The 27455-nt window shown below is 54.8% G+C and overlaps 1 protein-coding gene across 4 annotated transcripts; it reads left to right on the top strand.

Moving 5' to 3' along the window:
* The first annotated feature begins 760 nt into the window (after positions 1 to 760).
* Positions 761 to 25529, top strand: LOC105485422 (megakaryocyte-associated tyrosine kinase). 4 transcript variants are annotated; one of them, XM_024793894.2, is made up of 14 exons: positions 761 to 1029; positions 14093 to 14224; positions 18323 to 18382; positions 18758 to 18871; positions 18969 to 19084; positions 19174 to 19393; positions 19962 to 20055; positions 21509 to 21574; positions 23695 to 23794; positions 23875 to 23959; positions 24044 to 24117; positions 24307 to 24502; positions 24895 to 24981; positions 25069 to 25529. In XM_024793894.2, exons 2-14 carry the CDS (start codon positions 14150 to 14152, stop codon positions 25306 to 25308), a joined length of 1527 nt encoding a protein of 508 aa, XP_024649662.2. In that variant the 5' UTR covers positions 761 to 1029; positions 14093 to 14149; the 3' UTR covers positions 25309 to 25529. The 4 variants fall into 4 exon arrangements, with proteins under 4 accessions (XP_024649662.2, XP_011746080.1, XP_011746102.1 ...); XM_011747778.3 differs by lacking the exons at positions 761 to 1029; positions 14093 to 14224 and adding exons at positions 16815 to 17028; positions 17907 to 18129; XM_011747785.3 differs by lacking the exons at positions 761 to 1029; positions 14093 to 14224 and adding exons at positions 17501 to 17583; positions 17907 to 18129.
* Positions 25530 to 27455: the final 1926 nt, after the last annotated feature.

Genomic DNA, 27455 nt, shown 5'->3' with positions numbered 1-27455 from the left:
TCGGGCAGGCCAGGTGGACACTAGCAACTGAGTCAACCTCAGTGCTTAGAGCCACGCTCTGACACCAAAAGACGTGTCTCTTTCTGGTGGTTAACAGAACACCATTTGTCGGCCAGGAGCAGTGGCTTGTGCCTGTAATCCCAGCACTTTGGGAGGCCGAGGCGGGAGGATCACTTGAGGTCAGGAGTTTGAGACCAGCCTGGCCAACATGGTGAAACCCTGTCTCTACTAAAAATATCAAAAATTAGCTGGGCATGGTGGTGGGCGCCTGTAATTCCAGTTACTTGGAAGCTGAGGCAGGAGAATCGCTTGAACCCGGGAGGCAGAAGTTGTGGTGAGCTGAGATCGCACCGCTGCACTCCAGCCTGGGCAACACAGTGAGACTCTGTCTCAAATTTGTCTCCATCTCATTACCGGAGAGAGACTACAGCTAAGGCTGCGGGGACAGAGGGAAGGGACAGGGGAAGGGGCACGCCCTGGCAGGCCTGGCGGTCACAGTAGCCCCTGGTGGGAGGCACCTCGTCCCCTGCTGTGAACCCCAGGCCTTACCGGCAGCCTGCTTCCTCCCTTACGCTCTGGGAGAGGCGGCTCTCGGAAGCCTCCCACCCACGGTTCCCGTTCCCATCCCCGGCTCCCCGGGAAGCCAAACAGGATTCCCACCACCAGGTGGTTGAAAACCAGCCCCGCTGACAAAGAGTTAAGTCGGCCCTCCTAGCAACTCCAAAAAACCAAGTTTAGGCGGCGCGACAGCAAAATCAAGCAGTTGGTTAGCAAAAGGATTGGGTGCAGATGGAGGGACCGTCTGGGCTACGGAGCCCACGGGCCTGAAAAGCAGTCGCTCCTGACCCGTCCTGCCCAGCCCTCGTCCCACTGGGCCGCGGTCCCCGGAGCAGGCCGGCGGGTGGCGGGAAGACACCGGGCTGCAGGGGGCTGGAGAGGCAACCCCTCCCTCCCTCCCCGCCAGAGCACTGGAGCGCGGGGACCTGGGCTGCGGATGCTGGCGGCGAGCCGGGTTGCTAGGCGACATCGGTGAGTGTGGGCGGGATGATACCGGGCGTGTGGGCAGGGCTGGAACCCAATCCGGCAGGCGGGGCTGGAAAGACAAAAACGGAAGGGCAGGCTGTCACCTGCATCTGCAAGGTCAGGGACAGGACAGGACGGAGAGGCGGCCGCTAAGATGCCCTGAGTCCCCCGGCCCAGTCACAATCAGCCTTGCAGGCAGCATCTCCCTGGCCAGGCTCAGGGGGCGTTTGGGAAAAGATTGGTCTTGTCCCGGGATGCCTCCCTGGGTTAGCTTCTGGGACAGAGAAGATGTTTCGGGTGATCGGATTAAGACCCACTTAAGGTCTTAATTAAGGTGGAGAAGCCACCCTGGGTGGAAAATGGTCCCTCCCAAGTTTTGCACATGAAATGCATTAGGTAGCATCAGCCAGGTGCGATGGCTTACGCCTGTCATCGCAGCACTTTGAGAGGCTGAGGCGGGCGGATCACCTGAGGTCAGGAGTTTGAAACCCCGTCTCTACTAAAAATACAAAAATTAGCTGGGTGTGGTGGCGCACGCCTATAATCCCAGCTACTCGGGAGGCTGAGGCAGGAGAATCGCTTGAACCCAGAGACCAAGGTTGCAGTGAGCCGAGATTGTGCCACTGCACTCCAGCCTGGATGAGAGAGCAAAACTCCGTCTCAAAAAAATAAATAAAAATAATAAAATAAAAAATGATGATGGCAAATTTAATGTTACATGTATTTTTTCCACATAAATGTTTTTACTGTGAATTGGGTTTTTCCCATTATGAAAAACTTGGACAATCCAGAAAAATGGAAGAAGGAAAACAAAACCATCACAAAACAATCAGCCACTGTGAACACTCCATTTCCCTTCTGCTTTTCTTTTTTTTTTTTTTTTTTTTCCTGGAGACGGAGTTTTGCTCCTGTTGCCCAGGCTGGAGTGCAATGGTGCAATCTCGGCTCACCACAACCTCTGCCTCCCGGGTTCAGGTGAGTCTCCTGGACTCAGTCTCCCGAGTAGCTGGGATTACAGACGTGTGCAACCACGCCCGGCTAATTTTTGCATTTTTAGTAGAGATGGGGTTTCACCACATTGGTCAGGCTGGTCTCAAACTCCTGACCTCAGGCGATTCACCCGCGTCGGCCTCCCAAAATGCTGGGATTACAGGCCTGAGCCACCGCGCCCAGACATCCCGCTTTCTATTCTTGAATGCCTGGTTGTTTATGGGTGGATCATTTATACCATCTTGCTTCCTGCTTTTCTTCACTGGGTATCATAACGACATTGATTCATCACCTGTTTACTGTGTGCTTACGATCTAACTTAATTCTTCTCATGACCTTACAAGACACATTTTATTTTTCTTTGAGACAAGGTCTCGCTCTGTCACCCAGGCTCAAGTGCAATGGTATGATCTCGGCTCACTGCAACCTCCGCCTCCTGGGTTCCAGTGATTCTCCTGTCTCAGCCTCTCAAGTAGCTGGGAACACAGGCGTCTCCCACCACGCCCAGCTAATTTTTTTGTATTTTAGTAGAGACGGGGTTTCACTGTGTTGCCCAGGCTGCTCTCGAACTCCTGACCCCAGGTGATCTGCCTGCCTCAGCCTCCCGAAGTGCTGAGATTACAGGCATGAGCCGCCGCGCCCGGCCTCAACTCCTGTTCTTTCAGCTGCTCATTCCGTATGTGTGTTGAACGCCTGTGATGTGTGCTGGGCCACCATTCATGTGGTTTCTCCATTTCTGCCGTTGAGGATGTTGACATTTATTCCGTAGACAATCAACAAACACTCATCGCCTTCCTTGGGGAAGCCAAGGCTGAGCCAGAAGCCGTCACTTCACGCAGTGAGGGGGACTCTGGGCTCCGGGCTTTAGTCACAGCGTGGTCCTTTAACTTATCAGCTTTGGAGCGTGGGGACAGCTCATGTTACCGTCTTAAGCTTCCATAAAACTGGGGACAAACTGGTAGCACCAACCGTGCAGGGAGCTGTGAGAATTCAGTAAGAAAATGCATTTTAAAATGCTTGCTGCACAGAAAGGTTCAGGCACAGGGACCCAGGCTCCATGGAGGGCAGGGATGAGGGAGGGGCTCTGCAAATGGGCCATTAATACCAAGTGCAGTGGCTCATGCCTGTAATCCCAGCACTTCAGGAGACTGAGGCAGGAGGATCACTTGAGCCCAGGAGTTTGAGACCAGCCTGGGCAACACAGCAAGACACCATCTCTAAAAAAAAAAAAAAACAAAAAATAGCCAGATATGACGATCCATGCCTGTAGTCCCAGCTGCTTGAGAGGCTGAGGCAGGAGGATCACTTGAGCCCTGGAGGTCGAGGCTGCAGTGAGCTATGATCACGCCACTGCACTCCATCCTGCACGACAGAGTGAGACCCTGTCTTTAAAAAAAACCAGGCCGGGCACGGTGGCTCACGCCTGTAATCCCAGCACTTTGGGAGGCTGAGGCAGGGGCATCACCTGAGGTCAGGAGTTCAAGACCAGCCTGACCAACATGGTGAAATTCCATCTCCACCAAAAAAAAAAACCTTAGCCGGGCTTGGTGGCACATGCCTGTAATCCCAGCCACTTGAGAGGCTGAGGCAGGAAAATCACTTGAACCTGGGAAGCAGAGATTGCAGTGAACCAACACCGTGCCATTGCAAAAAAACAAAAACAAAAACAAAAACAAACAAAAAACCTAGGCCATTAAAGTCACACATAAAATAGTGACCCCAGATGCGTACCCTCTTGTGGCTTCTAGAACGCTGGATGCCAGGCTATGAGAAAAGCCTTCCAGATGCTGCTAATGTTTTGGGATTCCCGCCCAGTGACCACACCCAACCCGCCAACCACCCCACAGTGAAGCTGCCCCGTGGTGAGGAGGCTTCCGTGAGCTCTGTAGCACTCTGTCATAATTGTTAGTCAACAGAGAGACCAAAACCCACAAAGAGAAAAGAAAAGTAACTTGAAGGAGAGACAAAGAGGGTAGAATAAAACAGTTCTAGAAAAATCCTTATGTTCCTGATTAAAACACAGAACAGAGGCCGGGCGCGGTGGCTCAAGCCTGTAATCCCAGCACTTTGGGAGGCCGAGACGGGCGGATCACGAGGTCAGGAGATCAAGACCACCGTGGCTAACACGGTGAAACCCCATCTCTACTAAAAATACAAAAAACTAGTCGGGCGCGGTAGCAGGCGCCTGTAGTCCCAGCTACTTGGGAGGCTGAGGCGGGAGAATGGCGTAAACCCGGGAGGCGGAGCTTGCAGTGAGCTGAGATCCGGCCACTGCACTCCAGCCTGGGCGACAGAGCGAGACTCCGTCTCCAAAAAAAAAAAAAAAACACAGAACAGAAAAAAACAAAACCTGTATGCATCTTATCCTCAGAGAGATCATAGAGGATATAACAGCCAGGAAACAAGTATAAGTTTGCCTGTATTTATTTATTTATTTATTTATTTATTATTATTTTTATTTTTGAGATGGAGTCTCCCTCTGTCGCCCAGGCTGGAGTGCCGTGATGTGATCGTGGCTCACTGCAACCTCCACCTCCCAAGTTCAAGTGATTCTCCTGCCTTAGCCTCCCGAGTAGCTGGGATTACAGGTGTGTACCACCACACCTGGCTAATTTTTGTATATTTCGTAGATATGGGGTTTCACCATTTTGGCCAGCCTGGTCTTGAACTCCTGACCTCTGGTGATCCACCAGCCTCAGCCTCCTAAAGTGCTGGGATTACAGGCGTGAGACACCGCACCTGGCTGAGAAATTATTTTATTTATTTACATATTATCTGGAGATGCGGGGAGGGTGTCTCACCATGTTGCCCAGGCTGGTCTCCAACTCCTGATCTCCATGAGCCACCACACCCGGCCAAGTTTGTCTTTCCAAGAGGAATGATAAAAGGACCACAAAGAGCTCTTGGAAATGAAAACTCTGAAGGTCACTGGGTATGGTGGTACATGCCTGTAATCCCAACACTCTGGGAGGTTAAGGCAGGCAGATCGCTTGAGTTCAGGAGTCTGAGACCAGCCTGGGAAACACAGTGAAACTAAAAATAAAAAATATTAGCCAGCATGGTGGCAGGCACATGTAGTCCCAGCTACTTGGGAGGCTGAGGCAGGAGGATCGCTTGAGCCCTGTAGGTCAAGGCTACAGTGGGCTGTGATTGCACCACTGCACTCCAGCCTGAGCAACAGAGTGAGACCCTGTCTCAAAAAAAAAAAAAAAAAGTAATAGTCAAAATTAAAATGTCAATAGAAGGGTTGGAAGAAAAAGTAGAAAGTCGGAGGATGGGAGGAAGGTAGGCAAGAAAATGAGAAGATCAATCCAAGAAGTCCACCCTATGACAAAAACGTGTTCCACAAAGACACCAGAGAAACCAAAGTGGAAGAAATCACCAATGATATCATTCAAGAAAGTTTCCCAGGAAGAGAACACATGAAAAGCCCACAAAGTACTCAGCACAATAGTTGAAAATAGACCCACACCAAACCCACCACTGTGAAAGTGCAGGATGTAGGGAACAAGAAGATTCTACAAGCTTCCAGAGAGAGAGAGAGAATAGCCATGGGACAGGCAAAGGATGAGGAAACAGGACAACTTCTGATTATTCAGCTGCCCAAGACTAGAAGCTGGAAAACATGGGGCAAAAGAAAATTATCCACCCACAATACTGTCAGCCAAACCACTAATTACCCAGGAGAGTAGGAGGAAAACACTTTCTCTGGAAACCCTAGGGGGTGCCCATTCCTAAAACAAGGGACCAAACCAAGAAACAGGAAGACCCACGCCCAAGAAACAGGAGCTACATCCCAAGAATCCCCTTGTGCTGAAGAAGAGAGGGGCCAGGATCACAGCTGGGCAGTAGGAGCAACCAGTCCTGAGTGGAGACGCCAGTTCTGGTGGAGAGGCTAGGGGAAAGAAAGTGTCACAGACACATAAAACCAAGGCGATGACTAACTCCAGGGAAATAAAAAAGCAGGTCCCAGAAAATAACGTTCTTAGGATACATTGCTCCACTGTCAATAATATTTATATTAATATATAGTATAAGCACTGAATTTTCATTTAAGCAAAAATTGTGATTTAACTATTGGGGGCGCAGAATGCCTAAGAGAGCTAAATTTTGACCTTCAGGAATAGGAAGTCAATGGACAACATCCAACTGATAAATCAAGGGATGTGTAAAACACATTATTTTGAAATATGGAGGTAAATGCTTGAAAACAGCAACAGCAACCCCTGAGGAGAGGCACATTATATTGCTTTGTCTTCAGCACACAGTAAAACACCCTGTAAATCTCAGCTGCTATTCATACCAACAAGAATATACTTACCCTTGAGGGACTCATCGCTGAGTTGAGGAGCTTTATTTATATATTTTGGGTTTTATTTTTACACTTGATCTTAGGCAAAAGGCCGAGAAGCGGTAGAGTTTTATTTTTTAAAAAACTTCTTGAGAGCTTATTACAGGCCATGAGTATCAGCAGGTTTAATTTAACAGATTGAAAAATACAGCCAGTGGCTCACACGTGTAATCTCAGCACTTTGGGAGGCCAAGACGAGCAGATCACTTGAGGTCAGGAGTTCAAGACCAGCCTGGCCAACATGGTGAAACCTCGTCTCTACTAAAAATACAAAAATTAGCCGGGTGTGATGGCACGTGCCTGTAATCCCAGCTACTCAAGAGGCTGAGGCAGGAGAATAGCTTGAACCCGGGAGGCAGAGGATGCAGTGAGCCAAGATCACGCCTATGCACTCCAGCCTGGGCGACACAGGGAGACTCCATTAAAAATTGGCCGGGCGCGGTGGCTCAAGCCTGTAATCCCAGCACTTTGGGAGGCCGAGACGGGCGGATCACTAGGTCAGGAGATCGAGACCATCCTGGCTAACACGGTGAAACCCCGTCTCTACTAAAAAATACAAAAAACTAGCCGGGCAAGGTGGTGGGCGCCTGTAGTCCCAGCTACTCAGGAGGCTCAGACAGGAGAATGGCGTGAACCCGGGAGGCGGAGCTTGCAGTGAGCTGAGATCCGGCCACTGCACTCCAGCCTGGGCGACAGAGCGAGACTCCGTCTCAAAAAAAAAAAATAAATAAATAAAATAAATAAATAAAATAAAAGCACCAGGGCCGGGCGCGGTGGCTCATGCCTGTAATCCCAGCACTTTGGGAGGCCAAGGCGGGCAGATCACAAGGTCAGGAGATCGAGACCACGGTGAACCCCGTCTCTACTAAAAATACAAAAAATTAGCCAGGCGCGGTGGCGGGCACCTGTAGTCCCAGCTACTCGGGAGGCTGAGGCAGGAGAATGGCGTGAACCCGGGAGGCGGAGCTTGCAGTGAGCCAAGATCGCGCCACTGCACTCCAGCCTGTGTGACAGAGCAAGACTCCATCTCAAAAAAAAAAAAAAAAAAAAAAAGCACCTACTTATAAGAAAATAAAGACTGTGAGAGCAAACTACAGTCTGAGGGCCAAGTCCAACCTGCTCTCTGTATCCGCACAACTCCTCCAGCTAAAATTGTTTTTTTACATTTGTAAATAGTTGAAGGAAAACGGAATCATAATATTATACGACATATGAAAAGTAATATGAGGCCGGGCATGGTGGCTCATGTCTGTAATCCCAGCACTTTGGGAGGCCAAGATGGGCAGATCATCTGAGGTCAGGAGTTCGAGACCAGCCTGGCCAACATGAGGAAACCTGTCTCTACTAAAACACAAAAATTAGCCGGGTGTGGTGGCACATGCCTGTAGTCCCAGCTACTTGGGAGGTTGAGACATGAGAATCGCTTGAACTCAGGAGGCAGAAGTTGCAGTGAGCCGAGATCACGTTAATGTGCTCCAGCCTGGGTAATAGAGAGAGACTCTGTCAAAGAAAGGGAAGGGAAGGGAAGGGAAGGGAGAAGGGAAGGGAGAAGGGAAGGGAGAAAGAAAGGAAAGAAAGAAAGGAAAGAAAGGAAAGGAAAAAGCAATATAAAAGTCAAATTTCCATGTCCATAAATAAAGTTTTATTGGAATCAGCCATGGTCTTTGGCTTCCATGTTATCTATGGCATCCCTGCAGTAGCAGAGCTGAGCAGTTGGGACAGAGGCCAGCAGGACAGAGACAGTTTGCTGGGCCCTGAGTTAGAGGATGAGGTCATGGGAGGATGAAGAGGGATCCTGGAGGAGAGATTTAGGAGCTGCTCTTGAGTAGACATGGCTTGTCTTCCGGAATAATGTGTATCTCCCATTCTCCTTACTTGATCTCCTCTCCTCTCCTCCCCTCCCCTCCCCTCCCCTTCCCTCCCCTCCCTTCCCCTCCCCTCTCCCCTCCCTCCCCTCTCCCCTCCCCTCCCCTCCTCTTTTCTTTTCTTGAAACAGGGTCTTGCTCTGCTGCCCAGACTGGAGTGCAATGGCATACTCATAGCTCACTGCAGCCTTCACCTCCCAGGCTCAAGTGATCCTCCTGCCTCAGTCTCCCAAGTGGCTGGGACTACAGGCATGCACCACCACACCCAGTTAATTTATTTTACTTTTTGTAGAGACAGGGTCTCACTATATAAGCCAGGCTGGTCTCCACCTCTAGGGCTCAAATAATCCTCCCACCTCAGCCTCCCAAAGTGCTGGGATTGCAGGCGTGAGCCTTCATGCCGGGCCTCCTTCCTCAGACTTTACCCTCTTATCTGCTTCTGTTTATTTGTTCTGTAAGGGTCTTTTACGTGCCAGGCTCCAGACCTAAATGGTTGCTGGTGCCAGGGCTGGTTGTTACCCTCACTAGGAACATATAGTCTGTCGTGGGAAGCAAGGACAGAGGGAGATTGACAATAAAAAGCGAGACAGGATAACAGGTGGGGATTCCAGCTTTGACAATAGAGAGTGACTAAGGGTGGCCACTATGGGGTGGCCAGGGAGGGTCTCTCAGAGAAGCTGAAAGTGCAGAGAAGTAGTTGGACTTGAGAAGAGCTGGGGGAAGGACATAGTACTAGGAGATGGGAAGAGCATGTGCAAAGGTCCTGTGGCTGCCCCATGCCTGAGCTTTTGGGAGACAAGGGAGAAGCTGGGAGCAGAGAGGTGACAGCCACTGGACTGCACAGGTAATGAAGTGCTAGGAGGCATGCTGAGTTTAGTGGGAGCCATAGGAAGCTTTTTTTGAGAGTCTCACTCTATTGTCCAGGTTGGAGTTCAGTGGCCTGATCTCAGCTCACTGCAACCTCTGCCTCCTGGGCTCAAGTGATTCTCCTGCCTTAGCTTCCCAAGTAGCTGGGATTACAGGCATGCGCCACCACACCCAGCTAATTTTTGTATTTTTGTTTTGTTTTGTTTTTGAGATGGAGTCTTCACTCTGTCACCTAGGCTGGAGTGCAGTGGCGTGATCTCCACTCATTGCAAGCTCCGCCTCCCTTCACACCATTCTCCTTCCTCAGCCTCCCAAGTATCTGGGACTACAGGCACCTGCCACCACGCCTGGCAATTTTTTTGTATTTTTAGTAGAGATGAGGTTTCACCATGTTAGCCAGATGGTCTCGATCTCCTGACCTCGTGATCCGCCCGCCTCGGCCTCCTGAAGTGTTGGGATTACAGGTGTGAGCCACCGCGCCTGGCCGAGTTTTTGTTTTCTTTTTAAACTTTATTTATCTATTATTTATTTTATTTTATTTTTTATTTTTTGAGACAGAGCTCTGTCACCCACGCTGGAGTGCAGTGGAGTGATCTCAGCTCACTGCAAGCTCTGCCTCCCCGGTTCATGCCATTCTCCTGCCTCAGCCTCCTGAGTAGCTGGGACTACAGGCGCCCGCCACCACGCCCGGCTAATATTTTGTATCTGTAGTAGAGACGGGGTTTCACCGTGTTAGCCAGGATGGTCTCGGTCTCCTGACCTTGTGATCCGCCCGCCTCGGCCTCCCACAGTGCTGGGATTACAGGTGTGAGCCACCGCACCCGGCCTAATTTTTGTGTTTTTTTAGTAGAGACGGGGTTTCACCATGTTGGTCAGACAGGTCTCAAACTCCTGACCTCAGATGATCCACCTGCCTCGGCCTCCCAGGGTGCTGGGATTACAGGCATGAGCCACAGCACCTGGCCGGGAAGCTTTTAAGGCCGGATGTGACGCAGATCCAGTCTCCACGGATGAAACCTGCAAACATGGCTGGAAAACAACCTGCCGGGCTGCATCTTAAGGACGAGGAAGACGGGGCAAGGGTTTTCCAGCAAAGGCACCCAAAGCAGCTCGCGCCGAGAGGCCCTTCGCTCAAGGAATCGAGAATGGCCTGGCAGACAGCGACTGCAGTTGCAGAATGAGTGATGCAGCGTTTTTCCTCGAAAGAGCCAGCGTTCCTCCTCTGAATCCCGGAGTCCCCTGGCTGGGGGGAGAAAGCTAAATTTAAAGGCATGCTAATTGGGGCAGTGTGATCTAACTGCAGACTCCAGTCAAGGACTGGCTAGGCAAGGGACGACTTCCACGGAGGCCACAGTGGCTCGGGTGTCCCCACGTCCGGCTGCAGTTGCCCCCCCCCACCCCGGCCTGTCCTCCAGGTTCAGAAAGCTCAGTTGTGAGGCTGCACATGGTGGCTCATGCCTGTAATCCCAGCAATTTGGGAGACCAAGGCGGGTGGATCACCTGAGGTCAGGAGTTCGAGACCAGCCTGGCCAACATGGTGAAACCCCATCTCTACTAAAAATACAAAAAGTAGCCAGGCGTGGTGGCTGGCAGGTGCCTATAATCCCACCTACTCGGGAGGCTGAGGTAGGAGGATTGCTTGAACCCAGGAGGTGGAGGTTGCAGTGAGCCAAGATCGTGTCACTACACTCTAGCCTGGGTGACAGAGCAAGACTCCGTCTCGAAAAAAAAAAAAAAAGAGTTGGAAATTCATGTGCTGAAAAAGGCTGAACAAGACGCAGGAGCCCGGGTCCCTGACACTGTCCAGCATTGCCTGCCTCAGTCATGATGCATTTCTATCCATTTCAAGCCTCTAGCATTTGGAGTTCTCCATCCCAGGCAGCCAATCCCAGCCCTGATTGATAAATTATGTAAAGTGCCTGTCATGTGACTCATCACCTACTATGTTCATTGCCTACTACGATTTCCAACAGTATTTGTAGAGAAGAATAAGAATGGTGCCGTGCCTTAGAGAAGTTTGCAATCCAATTGGGGGAGTCTACAGGCCTGAGTTTTAGCCCCCGGCCAGCTGTGTGACTAAGGACAGGTAGTCTCGCCTCTCTGGGTCTCAGCTGTTCTACTTTCCACATTTTTTTTTTTTTTTTTTTTAAGATGGAGTCTCACTCTGTTGCCAGACTGGAGTGTAGTGGTACGATCTCAGCTCACTGCAATCTCCACCTCCCAGATTCAAGCGATTCTCCTACTTCAGCCTCCCGAGTACTTGGGATTACAGGCACCCGTCACCACTCCCAGCTAATTTTTGTATTTTTAGTAGAGACAGGGTTTTGCCACGTTGGCCAGGCAGGTCTTGAACTCCTGACCTCAGGTGATCTGCCTGCCTTGGCCTCCCAAAGTGCTGGGATTACAGGTGTGAGCCACTATGCCCGGCCTCAGCTGTTCCACTTCTAAAATGAGAAGGCTGGTCCCAGTGATCTCTAGGAATTTGGAGAGTAGTGGGTTAGGCAGATTATGACACCCAGAGGGGGATCTATGGGAGGAGAGTGGGATATGAAGAATGGTGAGATTGGGATAGGAAAGAAATAGAAAAGCAGTCAAGAAGGGGAGGAGGTGGAGGCCGGGCGTGGTGGTTCACGCCTGTAATCCCAGTACTTTGCGAGGCCGAGGCGGGCAGATCACTTGAGGTCAGGAGTTCAAGACCAGCCTGGCCAACATGGTGAAACCCTGTCTCTACTAAAAATACAAAAATTAGCCAGGCGTGGTGGCGGGGACCTGTAATCTCAGCTACTTGGGAGGCTGAGGCAGGAGAATCACTTGATCCCGGGAGGCAGAGGTTGCAGTGAGCCGAGATCGTGCCACTGGACTCCAGTATGGGCAACAGAGCAAGACTCTGTTTCAAAAAAAAGAAGAAGAAGAAGGGGAGGAGGTGGAGAGATTACTGTGTCCACTGGGCTGTTCCACTGCAAAGGACAGAAGCCTACTGCCGCCTGACTCAGGGAATGGAAGACGGATTTATGGACTTATGGAAAGAGAAGCTCAAGGCATCCCTCTTCCCAGCTGGGATCAGGGCAATCTAATTTGACTCAGCAATTCCACATTAGTCTGTTAATGTCAACTCCCCACTTCTGGTACTATTTTGAGTATTAAGAATCCCTTTGTTTGTAAGTGGCAGGAACCCCCTGGGGAAGAAATCAAAAAAGAAACACTGGCTGCTAAAACTAGGTGTCACGTGAATTCCAGGCATCGCTTGTTCCAAGGATATGGAACCAGTCCTTCCCTTGGGATTCAGTGTCTCTCCCTGTTTCTTGGCTGTGTTTCCTCCAGTCTGGCCTCTTTCTCGGGCAAGCTAATGGGCTCAGTCACCAAGACCAAGGAGAGACGGCCGGGTTGACACACATCACACAGTGAGACAAGACCAAAGAGAGACGGCCAGGCTCGCACCCACCACACAGTGAGACAAGAGAACTAGTGCCTCTAGCAAGGGGCCCTTTCAGGGGGACCTTGCTCTAGGAAGTGTCGGGATGTCCTCGAGGAAGGCTTTCCCCAAATGCTGCCACGTGAGTTGCACATGGGAGGGTGAGCTTGGAGAGGCCAGCTGGACACCGGGGGAAGGGCATTCCAGGGGAGAGGTAACAGCCAGCACAAAGGCATGGAAACTCCTGCAGTTCGGACTCACTAAAATATTAGTTCCCTGGTGAGAGGAGAAGAAAAAATGGGACCTGGGAGATCAGTTGGAGGCCAAACATGAAGAGCCCTGGATGCCAGGCTGAGCATTTTAGGCTCTCGCCTGCAGGCAGTGGGGAGCCATGGAAGGATTTAGAGTGAGGGAGGGCCACCATCACATTTCCATCCCTTAGCTATGCAGGGAAAGGTGAAGATCTGGAGGCAGCCAGGACACCAGAAAGGGGACTGCTCTGTCACCAGCCTGCAACAGGAGGGTGATCTGCAGATCTGAGAACTTCTGAAATCAAGTTGACAGGGGGTCACCAAGGATGAGAGGTGGAGGGTGGGGAGTTCAGGACTGGGGGAATCTGGGAGTCCAGTCTACCCACTCAGGCTGGCATAAGGGAGGGGTGAGTCCCCCAGCTCCTCGGCAGGAGGCATTAGAAACAGGTGCGGCCACCTCTGAGGCCTGAAAGAGACCTAGAGTCTTTGTGATTCAAAGTGGCCAATTATTTGCACCAGGCACAGTGGCTCACACCTGTAATCCCAGCACTTTGGGAGACCGAGGCAGGTAGATCACCTGAGGTCAGGAGTTCCAGACCAGCCTGGCCAACATGGTGAAACCCCGACTCTACTAAAAATACAAAAATTAGCTGGGCGTGGTGGCGGGCACCTGTAATCCCAGCTACTCAGGAGGATGAGGAAGGAGAATCACTCCAACCCGGGAGACGGAAGTTGCAGCGAGCCGAGATCGCGCCACTGCACTCCAGCCTGCGTGACGGGAGTGAGACTCCATCTCAAAAAAAATAAAAATAAAAATAAAAATACAAAAGTTAGCCGGGCATGGTGGTGCACACCTGTAATCCCAGCTACTCAGGAGGCTGAGGAAGGAGAATCGCTTAAACCTGGGAGCTGAAGGTTGCAGTGAGCCGAGATAGCGCCACTGCACTGCAGCCCAGGTAACAGAGCAAGTCTCCGTCTCAAAAAAAAAAAAAAAGCAAAGTGGCCAATTATTGGATGCCTCCCAGGACAGAGAGCTCACCCCCTCCTGAAGTTACCCCTTCTGTGGCTCTGATTCAGATAAACCGCAGGCTCAAATCTATCCCTGAGAGTCAGGCACAGCTCAGTGTCTATGTCCCCACTCAGTTGGAGGAGCTCCCTGAACCCCAGGCCAGCCCTTGACGATTTGGAAACCCAACACCAGCTCCTTAAGTCCGCCCTTCTCTGGGCTCAAGACCCTTTTGGTTCCTCTTATTATTTCTTCTGGGGTGAGGCCTCCTGCCAGGAGCCCTGGGGTTCCTTGGGAGGACTAACACTAAATATCATTGATTTGCAGAGAGAGGAAGAGGAGAAAGTCTCCATGGGGTGCTAGAGCGTCTTAAATGTCCCTCCCATGCAGGGACATTTCCCTCGCGAACGAAGAGAAGGCAGACCTCGGCGGAGCACCTGTGGTCAGCAGCAGCTTCTGGTGAGAAGCACATTAGGTGGCTGGGTTTTCCGCTGCAGGTATTTTGACACTTCTAGTGATGGTGGTTTGCCATATATGGTGGGCCCGCAGTGACCGTGACAGGACAGCTGCAGCGTCCCCAGCCTTTTGGGGAGCCACACCCTAGACTGTCCCACAGCCAGATCCATGAAGCTGTGGGTGCTGCTAAAACCATAGACACGGGGGCATCCTCCCCAAAGATCTTCTAATAGTAAATTACAACCCCATGAAAGAAAGTTGAGGCCGGTAAGCCAGGCGCCATGGCTCACGCCTATAATCCCAGCGCTCTGGGAGGCTGAGGTGGGTGGATCACCTGAGGTCAGGAGTTTGAGACCAGCCTGACCAGGTGAAACCCCATTTCTACTAAAAGTACAAAAATTAGCTGCGTGTGGTGGCACGTGCCTGTAATCCCAGCTACTCAGGAGGCTGAGACAGGAGAATTGCTTGAACCCAGGAGGCAGAGGTTGCAATGAGCTGAGATCGCGTGGTGGCTCACACCTGGAATCCCAGCACTTTGGGAGGCCCGGGTTGGAGGATCATTTGAGTGCAGGAGTTTGAGACCAGCCTGGGCAACATAGCCAGATCCCACCTCTATTTTTTTTTTTTTTTTTGAGACAGAGTCTCACTCTGTTGCCCAGGCTGGGGTGCAGTAGTGCAATCTCGGCTCATGGCAACCTTCACCTCCCAGGTTCAAGCAATTCTCTGCTTCGGCCTCCCAAGTAGCTGGGATTACAGGCGCCCACCACCACACCAGACTAATTTTTGCATTTTTAGTGGACAGGGTTTCACCATCTTGGCCAGGCCGGTCTTGAACTCTTGACCTTGTGATCCACCCACCTCAGCCTCCCAAAGTGCTGGGATTGCAGGTGTGTGCCACCATGCCCGGCTAATTTTTGTAGTTTTAATAGAGACGGGGTTTCATCATGTGGGCCAGGCTGGTCTAGAACTCCTGACCTCAGGTGATCTGCCCACCTAGGCCTCCCAAAGTGCTGGGATTGCAGGCGTGAGCCACTGGGCCCAGCCTGCAGCTGGGATTAAATTGATGCTAGTGAGATGAGAGAGCATCCTGGATGGCCTGGGAAATATAATATAATATAATATAATATAATATAATATAACATAACATAACATAACATAACATAACATAACATTATAATATAATATAATATAATAATATATAATATGGCTGGGCGCGGTGGCTCAAGCCTGTAATCCCAGCACTTTGGGAGGCCGAGACGGGTGGATCACGAGGCCAGGAGATCGAGACCATCCTGGCTAACACGATGAAACCCCGTCTCTACTAAAAAAAAAAATACAAAAATCTAGCCCGGCGCGGTGGCGGGCGCCTGTAGTCCCAGCTACTCGGGAGGCTGAGGCAGGAGAATGGCGTATACCCGGAAGGCAGAGCTTGCAGTGAGCTGAGATCCGGCCACTGCACTCCAGCCTGGGCGACAGAGCAAGACTCCGTCTCAAAAAATAATAATAATAATAATAAATAGGCCGGGCGCGGTGGCTCAAGCCTGTAATCCCAGCACTTTGGGAGGCCGAGACGGGCGGATCACGAGGTCAGCAGATCGAGACCATCCTGGCTAACCCGGTGAAACCCTGTCTCTACTAAAAAATACAAAAAACTAGCCGGGCAAGGTGGCGGGCGCCTGTAGTCCCAGCTACACAGGAGGCTGAGGCAGGAGAATGGCGTAAACCCGGGAGGCGGAGCTTGCAGTGAGCTGAGATCCCGCCACTGCATTCCAGCCTGGGCGACAGAGCGAGACTCCGTCTCAAAAAAAAAAAAAAAAAAAAAATAATAATAATAATAATAAATAAAAAATAAAAATAAAGGCCTGCATTGGGTGAAAGCGGATTGGGCGGTTTGGTCACCCCAACCACAAAGCCATCGGTGGGGCCCAGGGTCCTGTCCACCAAGACCAAGTGAGATCAAACTGTTCTGTGAGGTGAAAGTGGGTGGGGCCCCCACCCTCCCTATGGGGGAGGAAATCCCTGCTGGAAAAGCGGTAGCGCCTACCTCTGGGCAGAGCCAGGTCCCCCCAACTCTCAGGCCCCCCTTTTACCCTCCGAGGAGGGCAGCTCTAAGAAATTTGCATCCGGATGATTACAGTTCCCGATGATTCTGTTACCCCAATTTTCCCTTAATGTTGATGATTATGATAAGGATATAGATAGTGAGTGACATTTTTGAAGGCTTTTTGACAACCACCAATAGCCCTTGAGACGGTGGGTGCTAAAATGGGCGGCACTGAGGGAGTTGGAATTGCAGAGTACGAAGGATCCTCTGGGTGTCCGGGCTTGGCGCCTTGCTTACCTCCCCGGACGGGCAGCTCACTCTCCCTCACCCCCGGCCCCCGCCACGCGCGCTGGCGGCACCCATTCCACGCTCCAAGAACCCCGCTTCCCAGGGTGTGTGGGGGGTGCACGCCCGACAGGGCCGGGTCAAGGCCAGGCGTGGCGCCCGCGCGCGCCCCGGGACCCCGCCCGGGGAGCGCGGGAGGCGCCGGGGGCCGCGGGGGCGGGGCGGGGAGGGGCCGGCGGCGGCGGCGGCGCGCGGAGCAGACTGCAGTGCGGCCGGCGCTAGGACCCGCGGGGGCCTCCCAGGCCGCGGCGCCTCCCGCTTCCCCCCACTCCCCGACCCTCCTTCGCCCCCAAAATGAGGAAACGGAGCAACTCGCTCCAAGTTGTGCAGCCGGGACCGCCTCGGTGTGCGCAGCCGGCTCGCGGAGGCCCTCCTGGGGGCGGGCGCGGGGCGCGGCCCGGGGGCGCCCCCTAAGCAGGTGAGCACCTCGGCGGGGAGAGGTGGAGAGACCCCGAGGCCGGGGTGGGGGAAACCCCGAGGGCTCTGGGCGGGGGTGGGTCCGGGACGTGCGCAGGAAGGGCCGGTGTGCGCGCGAGTGTGCGCGACCCGGGCGCGCGGCGGTTGCGCGGCTGGGGCGGAGGGTGCTCAGAGAAGATCGGACCCGGCGTGGTGGCGGCGGGGGTTTCCTGGGTGCGAGTGTGCGCGGCTACGAGCCCCGGGCGTGTGTACCCGCGCGTCCACGTGGAGGGCTGTGCGCGTGTGGCCGAGAAGCGTGTGCGCGGCCCTGCGTAGCGCCCTGCGTGCCCGAGTGGCCCGGTGCTGGCGCCCAGGTGTTTCAGTGTGGGGCGGCTGTGTGTGTGCCGGGGGCGGGGGACAGGTGCGCACGTTCCCAGGTGTGGAGCGCTTATGCGCGCGGACGCGCGGGGACGTGTGCGCACACCTGTTTCCAGGTGGACGTGGTCATTTGCTTGTCTGCGCGCACCTGTGTCCGAGCCCCGTGTGTTTCTGTGCGTGTACATGCATCCGTATGCGTGTGAGTACACGTGGGACTGGAGGATTTCAGGGGAGGTGCATATTGGAGGGGCTGAGACTCACCCCCCAGCACCGCCCACTTCCCAGCCACCAGCGGTCCTGGAGATGGGGGAGGCAGGGAGGGTCCCCCACCCCTGCAGCAGTGAGCGACTTTGTGTGTCTGTCCTGGGTTTGGGGGGATCAGAGAGGCTCAGCGGGTGGCCGGAGGAGCCCAGCAGGGCTACTGGACCCACCCCTGCCCCCAGTCCACCCCACGGTCAGAGAATTTTGGGAATGACCTTGACTCATCCCTATTTCCCCACCCTGCCCCTGCCTACTTACCAGAAAAGAGGAAGAACCAGGCTCGGTCCAGTGGCACCCAGCTCCCTACCTCCCGTGCCAGCCGCCCGGACTGTGGCAGGCCATTCCCAGCGTCCCCGACTGTGGCCACTTGCTCAGTGCTCCTCTCCCCTGCCTCAGTTTCCCTCTGGGGGCGATGGCGGGGCGAGGCTCCCTGCTTTCCTGGCGGGCATTTCATGGCTGTGATTCTGCTAAAGAACTTCCCCGGGTAAAGATCACTTCCCCAAAGGGACTTGGGGAGCCAGCTCTGGGTCCCACCCAGGATGCCTCTTGGGGGCTCTCTGCCTGCCTGGTCATTGCCCCTACCTGGCCATTGCCCCCACCTGGCCTGGGCTGGAAGTGGTGGGAACTGGACCCTGGGTCCCAGCCCAACTCCCACCTGGACTCTGCCCCCTCCCCAGGTGAGCCCCCGCTTCCTCCGAGCCTGGCACCCCCCGCCTGTCTCAGCCAGGATGCCAACGGTGAGTGTGTCTAGCCTGGTTCCTCTATCCCCCGGGTCCTTCTTCAACTCCAGCCACACCCTCAGCCCCCTTCCTGGACGGCTGTACTCTCTGCCCTCTACCCGCTTCTGCTGGGCTCTGCCTGGCCTTTCTCAGTCATCTTGGCTTCCTGACCTTCTGTCCCTGTCCTCTCTTTGTGACTTTACGATTTCTCTCTTTGAGCGCTGTTCACCCCGTTTCGCTCCTTCCCCGATGTCTGCATCTGTTTTCTCTGCCTCTCTGCTCTTCTCCAATCTCCATGTCTTTCTCCCTCCTGTCCTCTTTCCCCTCCCATGCCTCTGCTCCCCACATCTCCGTGATGTCCTCCCTTCGCCCCTCTCCTGGCCCTCTCTGCAGAGGCGCTGGGCCCCGGGTACCCAGTGCATCACCAAATGCGAGCACACCCGCCCCAAGCCAGGGGAGCTGGCCTTCCGCAAGGGCGACGTGGTCACCATCCTGGAGGCCTGCGAGGTGAGAGGCGGCCAGGGTGTGGGTGCGTGGGGGCTGGGGGCTCCACCAGGACCACCCTCACACCCCCCACATCAACCTTGTGCTTCCTCCCTGGCAGAACAAGAGCTGGTACCGCGTCAAGCACCACACCAGCGGGCAGGAGGGGCTGCTGGCAGCTGGGGCGCTGCGGGAGCGGGAGGCCCTCTCCACAGACCCCAAGCTCAGCCTCATGCCGTGAGTGGGCGGGACAGGGGCCTGGAGTGGGGGGCAGTAGGTGATCACCCCCCACAGCCTGGTCCAACCCACCCCTTTTGTGGCCCCAGGTGGTTCCACGGGAAGATCTCGGGTCAGGAGGCTGTCCAGCAGCTGCAGCCACCTGAGGATGGGCTGTTCCTGGTGCGGGAGTCCGCGCGCCATCCTGGCGACTACGTCCTGTGCGTGAGCTTTGGCCGTGACGTCATTCACTACCGCGTGCTGCACCGCGACGGCCACCTCACCATCGATGAGGCCGTGTTCTTCTGCAACCTCATGGACATGGTGGAGGTGCTGCCATCCAGAGGCCCCACCCCGTCCCTGCAGCCCTGGAGACTCCCCTATGTAGAGATGGAGGGGCCGGTCACCTGACTTCTATCCCTTCCCCAGCAGCTGGGCAGGCACCATCCCTACCTCTGTGCTTATCGCCCGGGACCCCCCTGAGCTCTGTGCTTCCCCAATGTGGAGATGAAGGGGTAGTCCCTGGGGCCCCCCAGGCCCCCATCCCATCTCAGATAGGCAGACAGGAGGACCTCACAGTAGGATTCTCCTTAATGCAGAAATGGGCAGGGGTTGATCCCTATGGACCGCCCATCCTACAGGTGGTCTGAGTCAGTCTGGTTCTACCTCCAGGGACTAGGGTGACTCCTCTGGGGACCCCCAGGACCCCCCCAAGTTGATACCAATCCAGAGGACTCCCCCTCCTTTTGGCTTGCTTCCTTTCCCATTCCTATGGAAACCAGCCTTTCTCCTCCTCCCCGGTCCCACCCACCCTCCCCAGAGGCCACCCAGGAAGGGGACAGGATGCCGGGGTTCCCCGCCCTGGGGCTGGGCTCATGGCTGTCCCCACATCCTGCAGCATTACAGCAAGGACAAGGGCGCTATCTGCACCAAGCTGGTGAGACCAAAGCGGAAACACGGGACCAAGTCTGCCGAGGAGGAGCTGGCCAGGGGTAGGGGACGCCCAGGAGGGCAGACCCCCTTCCCTGACCGCATTAGCCCAGCCCGGGAGGAAAGGCCCTGGGGCCCCCGCGCCTCTGAGGCCAGATCACCCAAGCCTGTCGCCATGCCCAACTATGGGATAGAAGACGTGGGCTGCCTTGGGGGTACCCACAGACACAGATCAGTCCTTTTTTTGATAGGTCCCCCAGCTTCGCCATCATCCACCATCTGAGCCAGAAACCTGGCCCTGAACCTCCACCCACCCCACCCTCCAGCATTCCCTCCTTGGCCAGGTTACCAACACCTGGTGAATCTGCTCCCCTCCCGTCCCCACAGTCCAGCCTCAGGCCCTCCCATCAGATTGCCTTCTTCCCAGAGGGCGAGTCCCCCTTCCAGCCCAGGCCTTGAGTGGGGCCTCAAGGTTATCTTTCTGTCATGAAATCGTGCCTCCAGGGAGAGAGGCCCGGCAGCTCCACTACCTTCCAGAACCTGCCCGCATGGCCTGAGCCACCTTTCCAGCCTCATCTGCAAAGCCCTTCCTCCACGCATCCACCCCTCCCAGGTCAACTGTGATCATCGTTTCCTTCATGCCTCTGAGCCATTGTTTATTCTGTTCCCTTCACCTGAAATGCTTTTCCAGCCCCTGAGTAGTGAAATCCTCAGTGTTTAAGGTCAAAAGCAAATGCCTCTTCCCACCCCATGTCTGTCTCCTCGAAAGTACGCCTCTCCTAGGGAAATCTGTATCCATCAGGGATGGCACCCAGGTGGACACTAGCATCACCCTGACCAGTGATCCCTTAAGACCATGGCATTTGGAGGGGTCACTTTCTGGAGGGAGAGGAGAACGCCTGCAGAACCCACCAGAGGACAGTGGAGGGGACAACACAGGAGTGCTTGGGAGAAGGGTCAGGGAGGCCAGAGCCCTGGAATATTCTGGAACCTTTATGGGTCTCCATGTTTTTTTTTGTTTTGTTTTGTTTTTTTTTTGCTCTGTGTGTGTTTCTGAGTGGTCAGAGGTAAAGAACTGTGTAGGGAAGAGCCCAGCAGGTATTTGGAGGGACAAGAGAGCCAAAGAGAAAAGGGCAGCTCTTATCTCTGAGACCTGAAGTGTTTCCTGGCACTGCCCCCTAAGCCTGACAGGGAGTTCCTGGAAGGCAAATGTGGAATCTGAGGGTCTCAGCCAGGCAGGCCCCCAGCTTTGACCATTCACACCACTATCCCTCCTGTAAGCCCGTTTTTGCTCAGGTCAACCTGAGATAGTTCTGTTGCAACAACAGTAATTGGTACCAGGAGTGGGGTGTCTCTGATACGTCCTAGGGGCATTGCCAGGTGCAGCAGCCATTCAAATGTGTATCCACAGCTGCAGCACCGTGAGAGACTTCACCTAGTCTCTCACCAAGTAGAACCCCCAATGGGAGGGTTTGGGGGGCCCATTACCCCTCTGACTGGGTCTTCACTCCACAGCGGGCTGGTTACTGAACCTGCAGCATTTGACATTGGGAGCGCAGATCGGAGAGGGAGAATTTGGAGGTGAGTGGCGGACCGGGTTGGGGGTGCTGAAGGAAGGTGGGAGGTGCGTATTGAGGCTTTGCAGTCACAGAGCTGAATTCAAACCCATACTTAACGACCTACTAGTTGTGCAACTGAAGACACGCAAATCCTCTGAGCCTCAGTTTCCCCCTCTGGAACACGGGGTAATGGCAGCTGTCATGAGGGGTCAATGAACTCAAGCAGTCAATGTTAGTGACTTCACACTGCCAGGGTCTTGTATGGTCAGTCCCTCTGTTTGGAATGTTTGGAACACCATTCCCTGAAATTATTATTCTGGAAGACTCTGGGGTTTAGATCAGGGGTCAGCAGACTCTCTGTAATAATATTTTTTGCTTCGTGTGTCAGGAAGCTGCTGTCACAGCTGCTGAATCCTGCCCTTGTGGAGTGAAAGCAACCACAGACAATATGTAAACATATGGGCATGGCCATGAAAACTATGGGCCAGAAATTTGAATTTTGTATAATGCTCACATGTCCTGAAACAGTACTCATCTTTTGATCTGTTTTTACAACCATTTAAAAATGCAAAAACCAGACGGGCGCCGTGGCTCACGCCTGTAATCCCAGCACTTTGGGAGGCCGAGGCAGGTGGATCACAAGGTCAGGAAATCAAGACCATCCCGGCTAACATGGTGAAACCCCGTCTCTACTAAAAAAAAATACAAAAAAATTAGCTGGGCGTGGTGGTGGGTGCCTGTAGTCCCAGCTACTCGGGAGGCTGAGGCAGGAGAATGGCGTGAACCCGGGAGGCAGAGCTTGCAGTGAGCCGAGATAGCGCCACTGCACTCCAGCCTGGGCGACAGAGCGAGACTCCATCTCAAAAAAAAAAAACAAAAAACCCAAAAACCAGCCAGGCGTGGTGTCTCATGCCTGAAATCCCAGCACTTTGGGAGGTCGAGGCAGAAGGATCCCTTGAGCTCAGGAGTTCAAGTCCAGCCTGGGCAACATAGCAAGACCCCCATCTGTACAAAAAAAAAAAAAACCAGGCACAGTGGAGCATGCCTGTAGTCCCAGCTATTCAGGAGGCTGGGATGGGAGGATCCCTTGAGCCCAGGAATTTGAACCTACACTGAGCTGTGATCATGCCACTGCACTTCACCTGGGTGAGAGAGTGAGACCCTGTATCAATATTTTAAAAATAAAAATGCAAAAAACATTTTGAGCTCAAAGGTCTTGCAAAAAGAATTGACAGGGTAGATTTGGCCCCTGGGGGGTGGAGGTTCACAGACCCCTGGCTTAGATGGTTCTCTCTTTGTTTTTGTTTTTGGTTTTTTTGTTTTGTTTTGTTTTTTTCTGGTTTTTCTTGAGATGGAATTTCGCTCTGTTGCCCGGGCTGTAGTGCAATGGCGCGATCTTGGCTCACTGCAACCTCCGCCTCCAGGGTTCAAGCGATTCTCCTGCCTCAGCCTCCCGAGTAGCTGGGACTACAGGCATGTGCCACCACGTCCGGCTAGTTTTGTATTTTTAGTAGAGACGGGGTTTCTCCATGTTAGTCAGCCTGGTCTTGAACTCCTGACCTCAGGTGATCTGCCTGCCTCAGCCTTCCAGAGTGCTGGGAATACAGGCGTGAGCCACCGTGCCAAGACCAGACGGTTCTCTTTGATCTTGGGTCTGGAGCTTGTGAGGGTGGGGGGGATGGGGAGCGTGGGGGCTGCGTTTCAAGGTCTGGGGACCTTGGCCGGGCGCGGTGGCTCAAGCCTGTAATCCCAGCACTTTGGGAGGCCGAGACGGGCGGATCACAAGGTCAGGAGATCGAGACCATCCTGGCTAACACGGTGAAACCCCGTCTCTACTAAAAACACAAAAAATTAGCCAGGCGAGGTGGCGGTGCCTGTGGTCCCAGCTACTCGGGAGGCTGAGGCAGGAGAATGGCGGGAACCCGGGAGGCGGAGCTTGCAGTGAGCTGAGATCTGGCCACTGCACTCCAGCCTGGGCAACAGAGCGAGACTCCGTCTCAAAAAAAAAAAAAAAAGGTCTGGAGACCCACAGCTGTGTGAGTGTTACATGGGCACCGGTGTGAGCGGGCCTGTCCGTTTGTCTCTCTGTCGCTGTTTGTTGGGGGTCCTGATCTCACCCCGTTCCCCGCCCCCACCCCCAAGCCGTCCTGCAGGGTGAGTACCTGGGGCAAAAGGTGGCCGTGAAGAATATCAAGTGCGACGTGACGGCCCAGGCCTTCCTGGATGAGACGGCCGTCATGACGTGAGTCCCGGGGTGGGGGCTGGGGACCCTGGGATGGGGGGGTCCCAGCCCCGCCCTCACGCCCACCCCACCGCCCCCAGGAAGATGCAACACAAGAACCTGGTGCGTCTCCTGGGTGTGATCCTGCACCAGGGGCTGTACATTGTCATGGAGCACGTGAGCAAGGTGGGGCAGGGCTCAGGCGGGGAGAGGGTCCCACATGGCAGAGCAGCCCTAACATCCCCCACGGCTGTCTCCCACCCCCAACAGGGCAACCTGGTGAACTTTCTGCGGACCCGGGGCCGAGCCCTCGTGAACACCGCTCAGCTCCTGCAGTTTTCCCTGTAAGTGGGGCTCTCAGGGTGCCGGGGCGTGGGGGTCGTCCGGGGGCAGATTCCAAGATCCATCAAGGGGAAACTGAGGCACGGGGCAGGGAGGCTTTCTGAGCTTGTGGCCCAGGCACCCAGAGCTTTCTGAGCCGTGAATGCAGGCGTCCTGGCACCTGAGCCCCCACTGCCCCCTGCTCCCCCCAGGCACGTGGCCGAGGGCATGGAGTACCTGGAGAGCAAGAAGCTGGTGCACCGCGACCTGGCCGCCCGCAACATCCTGGTCTCCGAGGACCTGGTGGCCAAGGTCAGCGACTTTGGCCTGGCCAAAGCAGAGCGGAAAGGGCTGGACTCGAGCCGGCTGCCCGTCAAGTGGACGGCGCCCGAGGCTCTCAAACATGGGGTGAGCCCTCCTTCACACACCCCTGGGGCTTTGGGGTCCCCCCAGCTCTGCTGTATGACCCTGGCTATGTCACTTGGCCTCTCAGAAACTCCAAGGGCAATGGCTCCGCCTCCCCAGGAAGCTCTTGGCCCGTAATTGTTCCTTTTAGCTTCCCTCTGGGCCTCAGTTTCTCCATCTCTGAAAAAGGCATGGGCTCAGGACTGAGGTGAAGAATGACCAGGCTTCCTTCATGCATGAAGGCTGAGCTAGACTCGATTGTGGGCGGCGTTGGGGGAGGAATCAATTAGGAGACCGGAGAGTGAGGGTCAACCCAGGAGGGCTTCCTGGAGGAAGCAGAGGCTGGAGCAGAAACCCTGAGGGGTCCCTCCTCACCCCTGTCTCGGGCCCCACAGAAGTTCACCAGCAAGTCGGATGTCTGGAGTTTTGGGGTGCTGCTCTGGGAGGTCTTCTCATATGGACGGGCTCCGTACCCTAAAATGGTGAGCAGGGGGCCCCAGGGAGGCACTGGGTTCCGGGCAGGTCCAGAGGCTGTGGCCCTGACCCCTGCCCACGCCTGCTGTCCACAGTCACTGAAGGAGGTGTCGGAAGCCGTGGAGAAGGGGTATCGCATGGAGCCCCCTGAGGGCTGTCCAGGCCCCGTGCACGTCCTTATGAGCAGCTGCTGGGAGGCAGAGCCCGCCCGCCGGCCACCCTTCCGCAAGCTGGCTGAGAAGCTGGCCCGGGAGCTGCGCAGCGCGGGTGCCCCCGCCTCCGTCTCAGGGCAGGATACCGACGGCTCCACCTCGCCCCGAAGCCAGGAGCCCTGACCCCACCCAGTGGGGCCCTTGGCCCCAGAGGACCAAGAGAGTGGGCAGTGCGGCGTGGGGACACCGGCCAGGCCCAAGGAGGGTCCAGGTCGGCAAGGTATCGTCCTGGTGCCCACGGCAGGGGCTGGCCCACGTAAGGGGCTCTGGGCGGCCCGTGAACACCCCAGACCTGCGAAGGCGAAGGATGATCGCCCCGATAAAGACGGATTCCAAGGACTGTAGGCACCTGTGTCTCTCTCTCTGTCCCCATGCCCTCTTTCCCGGAGGCCGCTTTTGGCGATCTGCTCTCGGATACCCCCAGGCGCCAGGCATCCTGGGTCCTCCCGTAGAGGTCCACCCCCCCACCCGGATGCCCTGTGTGCCCTGGCCCCAGCAGTCACCTCCCTCCTCTGTGGAACCCACTGCAGCCCACATGATGGGATCGATTAATTGGGACCTCACTGATCCTTGGCCTTGTCTTTGGCACCCACCAGCCCCAAGCCCCTGCCTCCTGCAGCCATGTGCCTGCACACGGGGCCTCCGCATCTTTACCCATGGAGGATCCACCCAGCTGGAACCTGCCCGCTGGCCACTGTGGGGACATCGTTCCCCGGGGAATTCTGGGCAGGAGACCCACTTGCCATTACCCGTGGGTTCCCCACTGCAGTCCCCCAGGGGATGCTGTATTCAGTGGTGGGGACCCCGTCCCAACCCATGGGATCTCGGGAGGCTGCCAGCAGCCCTCAAGGTCCAAGTCTCCCCTCCCACCACATCCCTCTCTCAGGCCCCAGCCCTCTACATCCCTATGGGAGCCCCCATGATGGGAGCCCCAGGAAGGTCTGTGTGTATGGCAGCTGCCCTGTTTAGGGATGGCCTGGGGAGGCCACCCTCCTCCTCCTGCCTCCCCCATTCATGGGCAGCCACCATGTTGAGCACTTTCAGGTCAAATCCCCAAAATGCCGCTGGAGGTGAGTGCCAAGATTACACCGATTTCACAGACACGGACACTGAAGCCCAGAGAGGGCAGGTCGCTCACGCTGGGTTGCCACAAGAAGATATGGTAGAGCCTGGATTTGAATCTGGGCCTGTCTGGGTCCACAGCCCAGGTTTCGTTCCCCTCTCTTCCCGCTCCAGCCTCTCCCACTTCTGCATGTCCCTCACTTCTGCTTCTTTCATCATGGTCTGAACCAGTCATGAAAATCTCACCCATCACCCACCCATCCACCCAGTATCTACTCATCCATCCATCCAATCACCATCCACTCATCCATCCATCCACTCAATCACCATCCACTCATGCATCCACCCACCACCCACCATGCACTCATCCATCCATCCACCCACCCACCCACCATCTACTCATCCATCCATCCACCCACCCACCCACCATCCACTCATCCATCTACCCACCCACCCACCATCCACCCATCCATCCACCCACCCACCATCCACCCACCCACCATCCACTCATCCATCCATCCACCCACCTATCCACCTATCCATCCACCCACACATCATCCATCCACCCACCCACCATCTACTCATTCATCCATCCACCCAATCACACATCCATCCATCTACCCACCATCCACTCATCCATCCATCCACCCACCCAGTCACCCATCCATCCATCCACCCACCTATCCATCCACCCACACATCATCTATCCACCCACCATCCACTCATCCATCCACCCATCATCCACTCATCCATCCATCCACCCACCCACCATCCACTCATTCATCCATCCACCCACCATCCACCCATGCACCCACCCTATTCATTCATCCATGTGTCCATCCACCCACTCACCCATCCATCCACCCACCCATCTACCCAACCATACACCCATCCATCCATCCACCTACACATCTACCCATCCGCTCATCCATTCACCCATCCATCCATCCACCCACCAATCATCCGTCCACCCACATACCTATCATCCATCCATGCATCCATCCACCCACCCATCCACTTGTCCGTCCACCCATCCATCCATCCATCCATACACCCACCCATCCACCTGCGCACCCACCTATTTATCCATCCACCCATGTATCCACCCATCCACCTACCCATCCGCCGACCAATCATACATCTACCATCCACCCATCCACGCATCCATCCATCCATCCACCCACCATCCACTCATCCATCCACCCATC

This window comes from Macaca nemestrina, chromosome 20 (assembly GCF_043159975.1).
Source record: "Macaca nemestrina isolate mMacNem1 chromosome 20, mMacNem.hap1, whole genome shotgun sequence".
In the NCBI taxonomy this organism is placed as follows: domain Eukaryota; kingdom Metazoa; phylum Chordata; class Mammalia; order Primates; family Cercopithecidae; genus Macaca; species Macaca nemestrina.
This window is presented reverse-complemented; position numbering and strand designations above follow the sequence as displayed.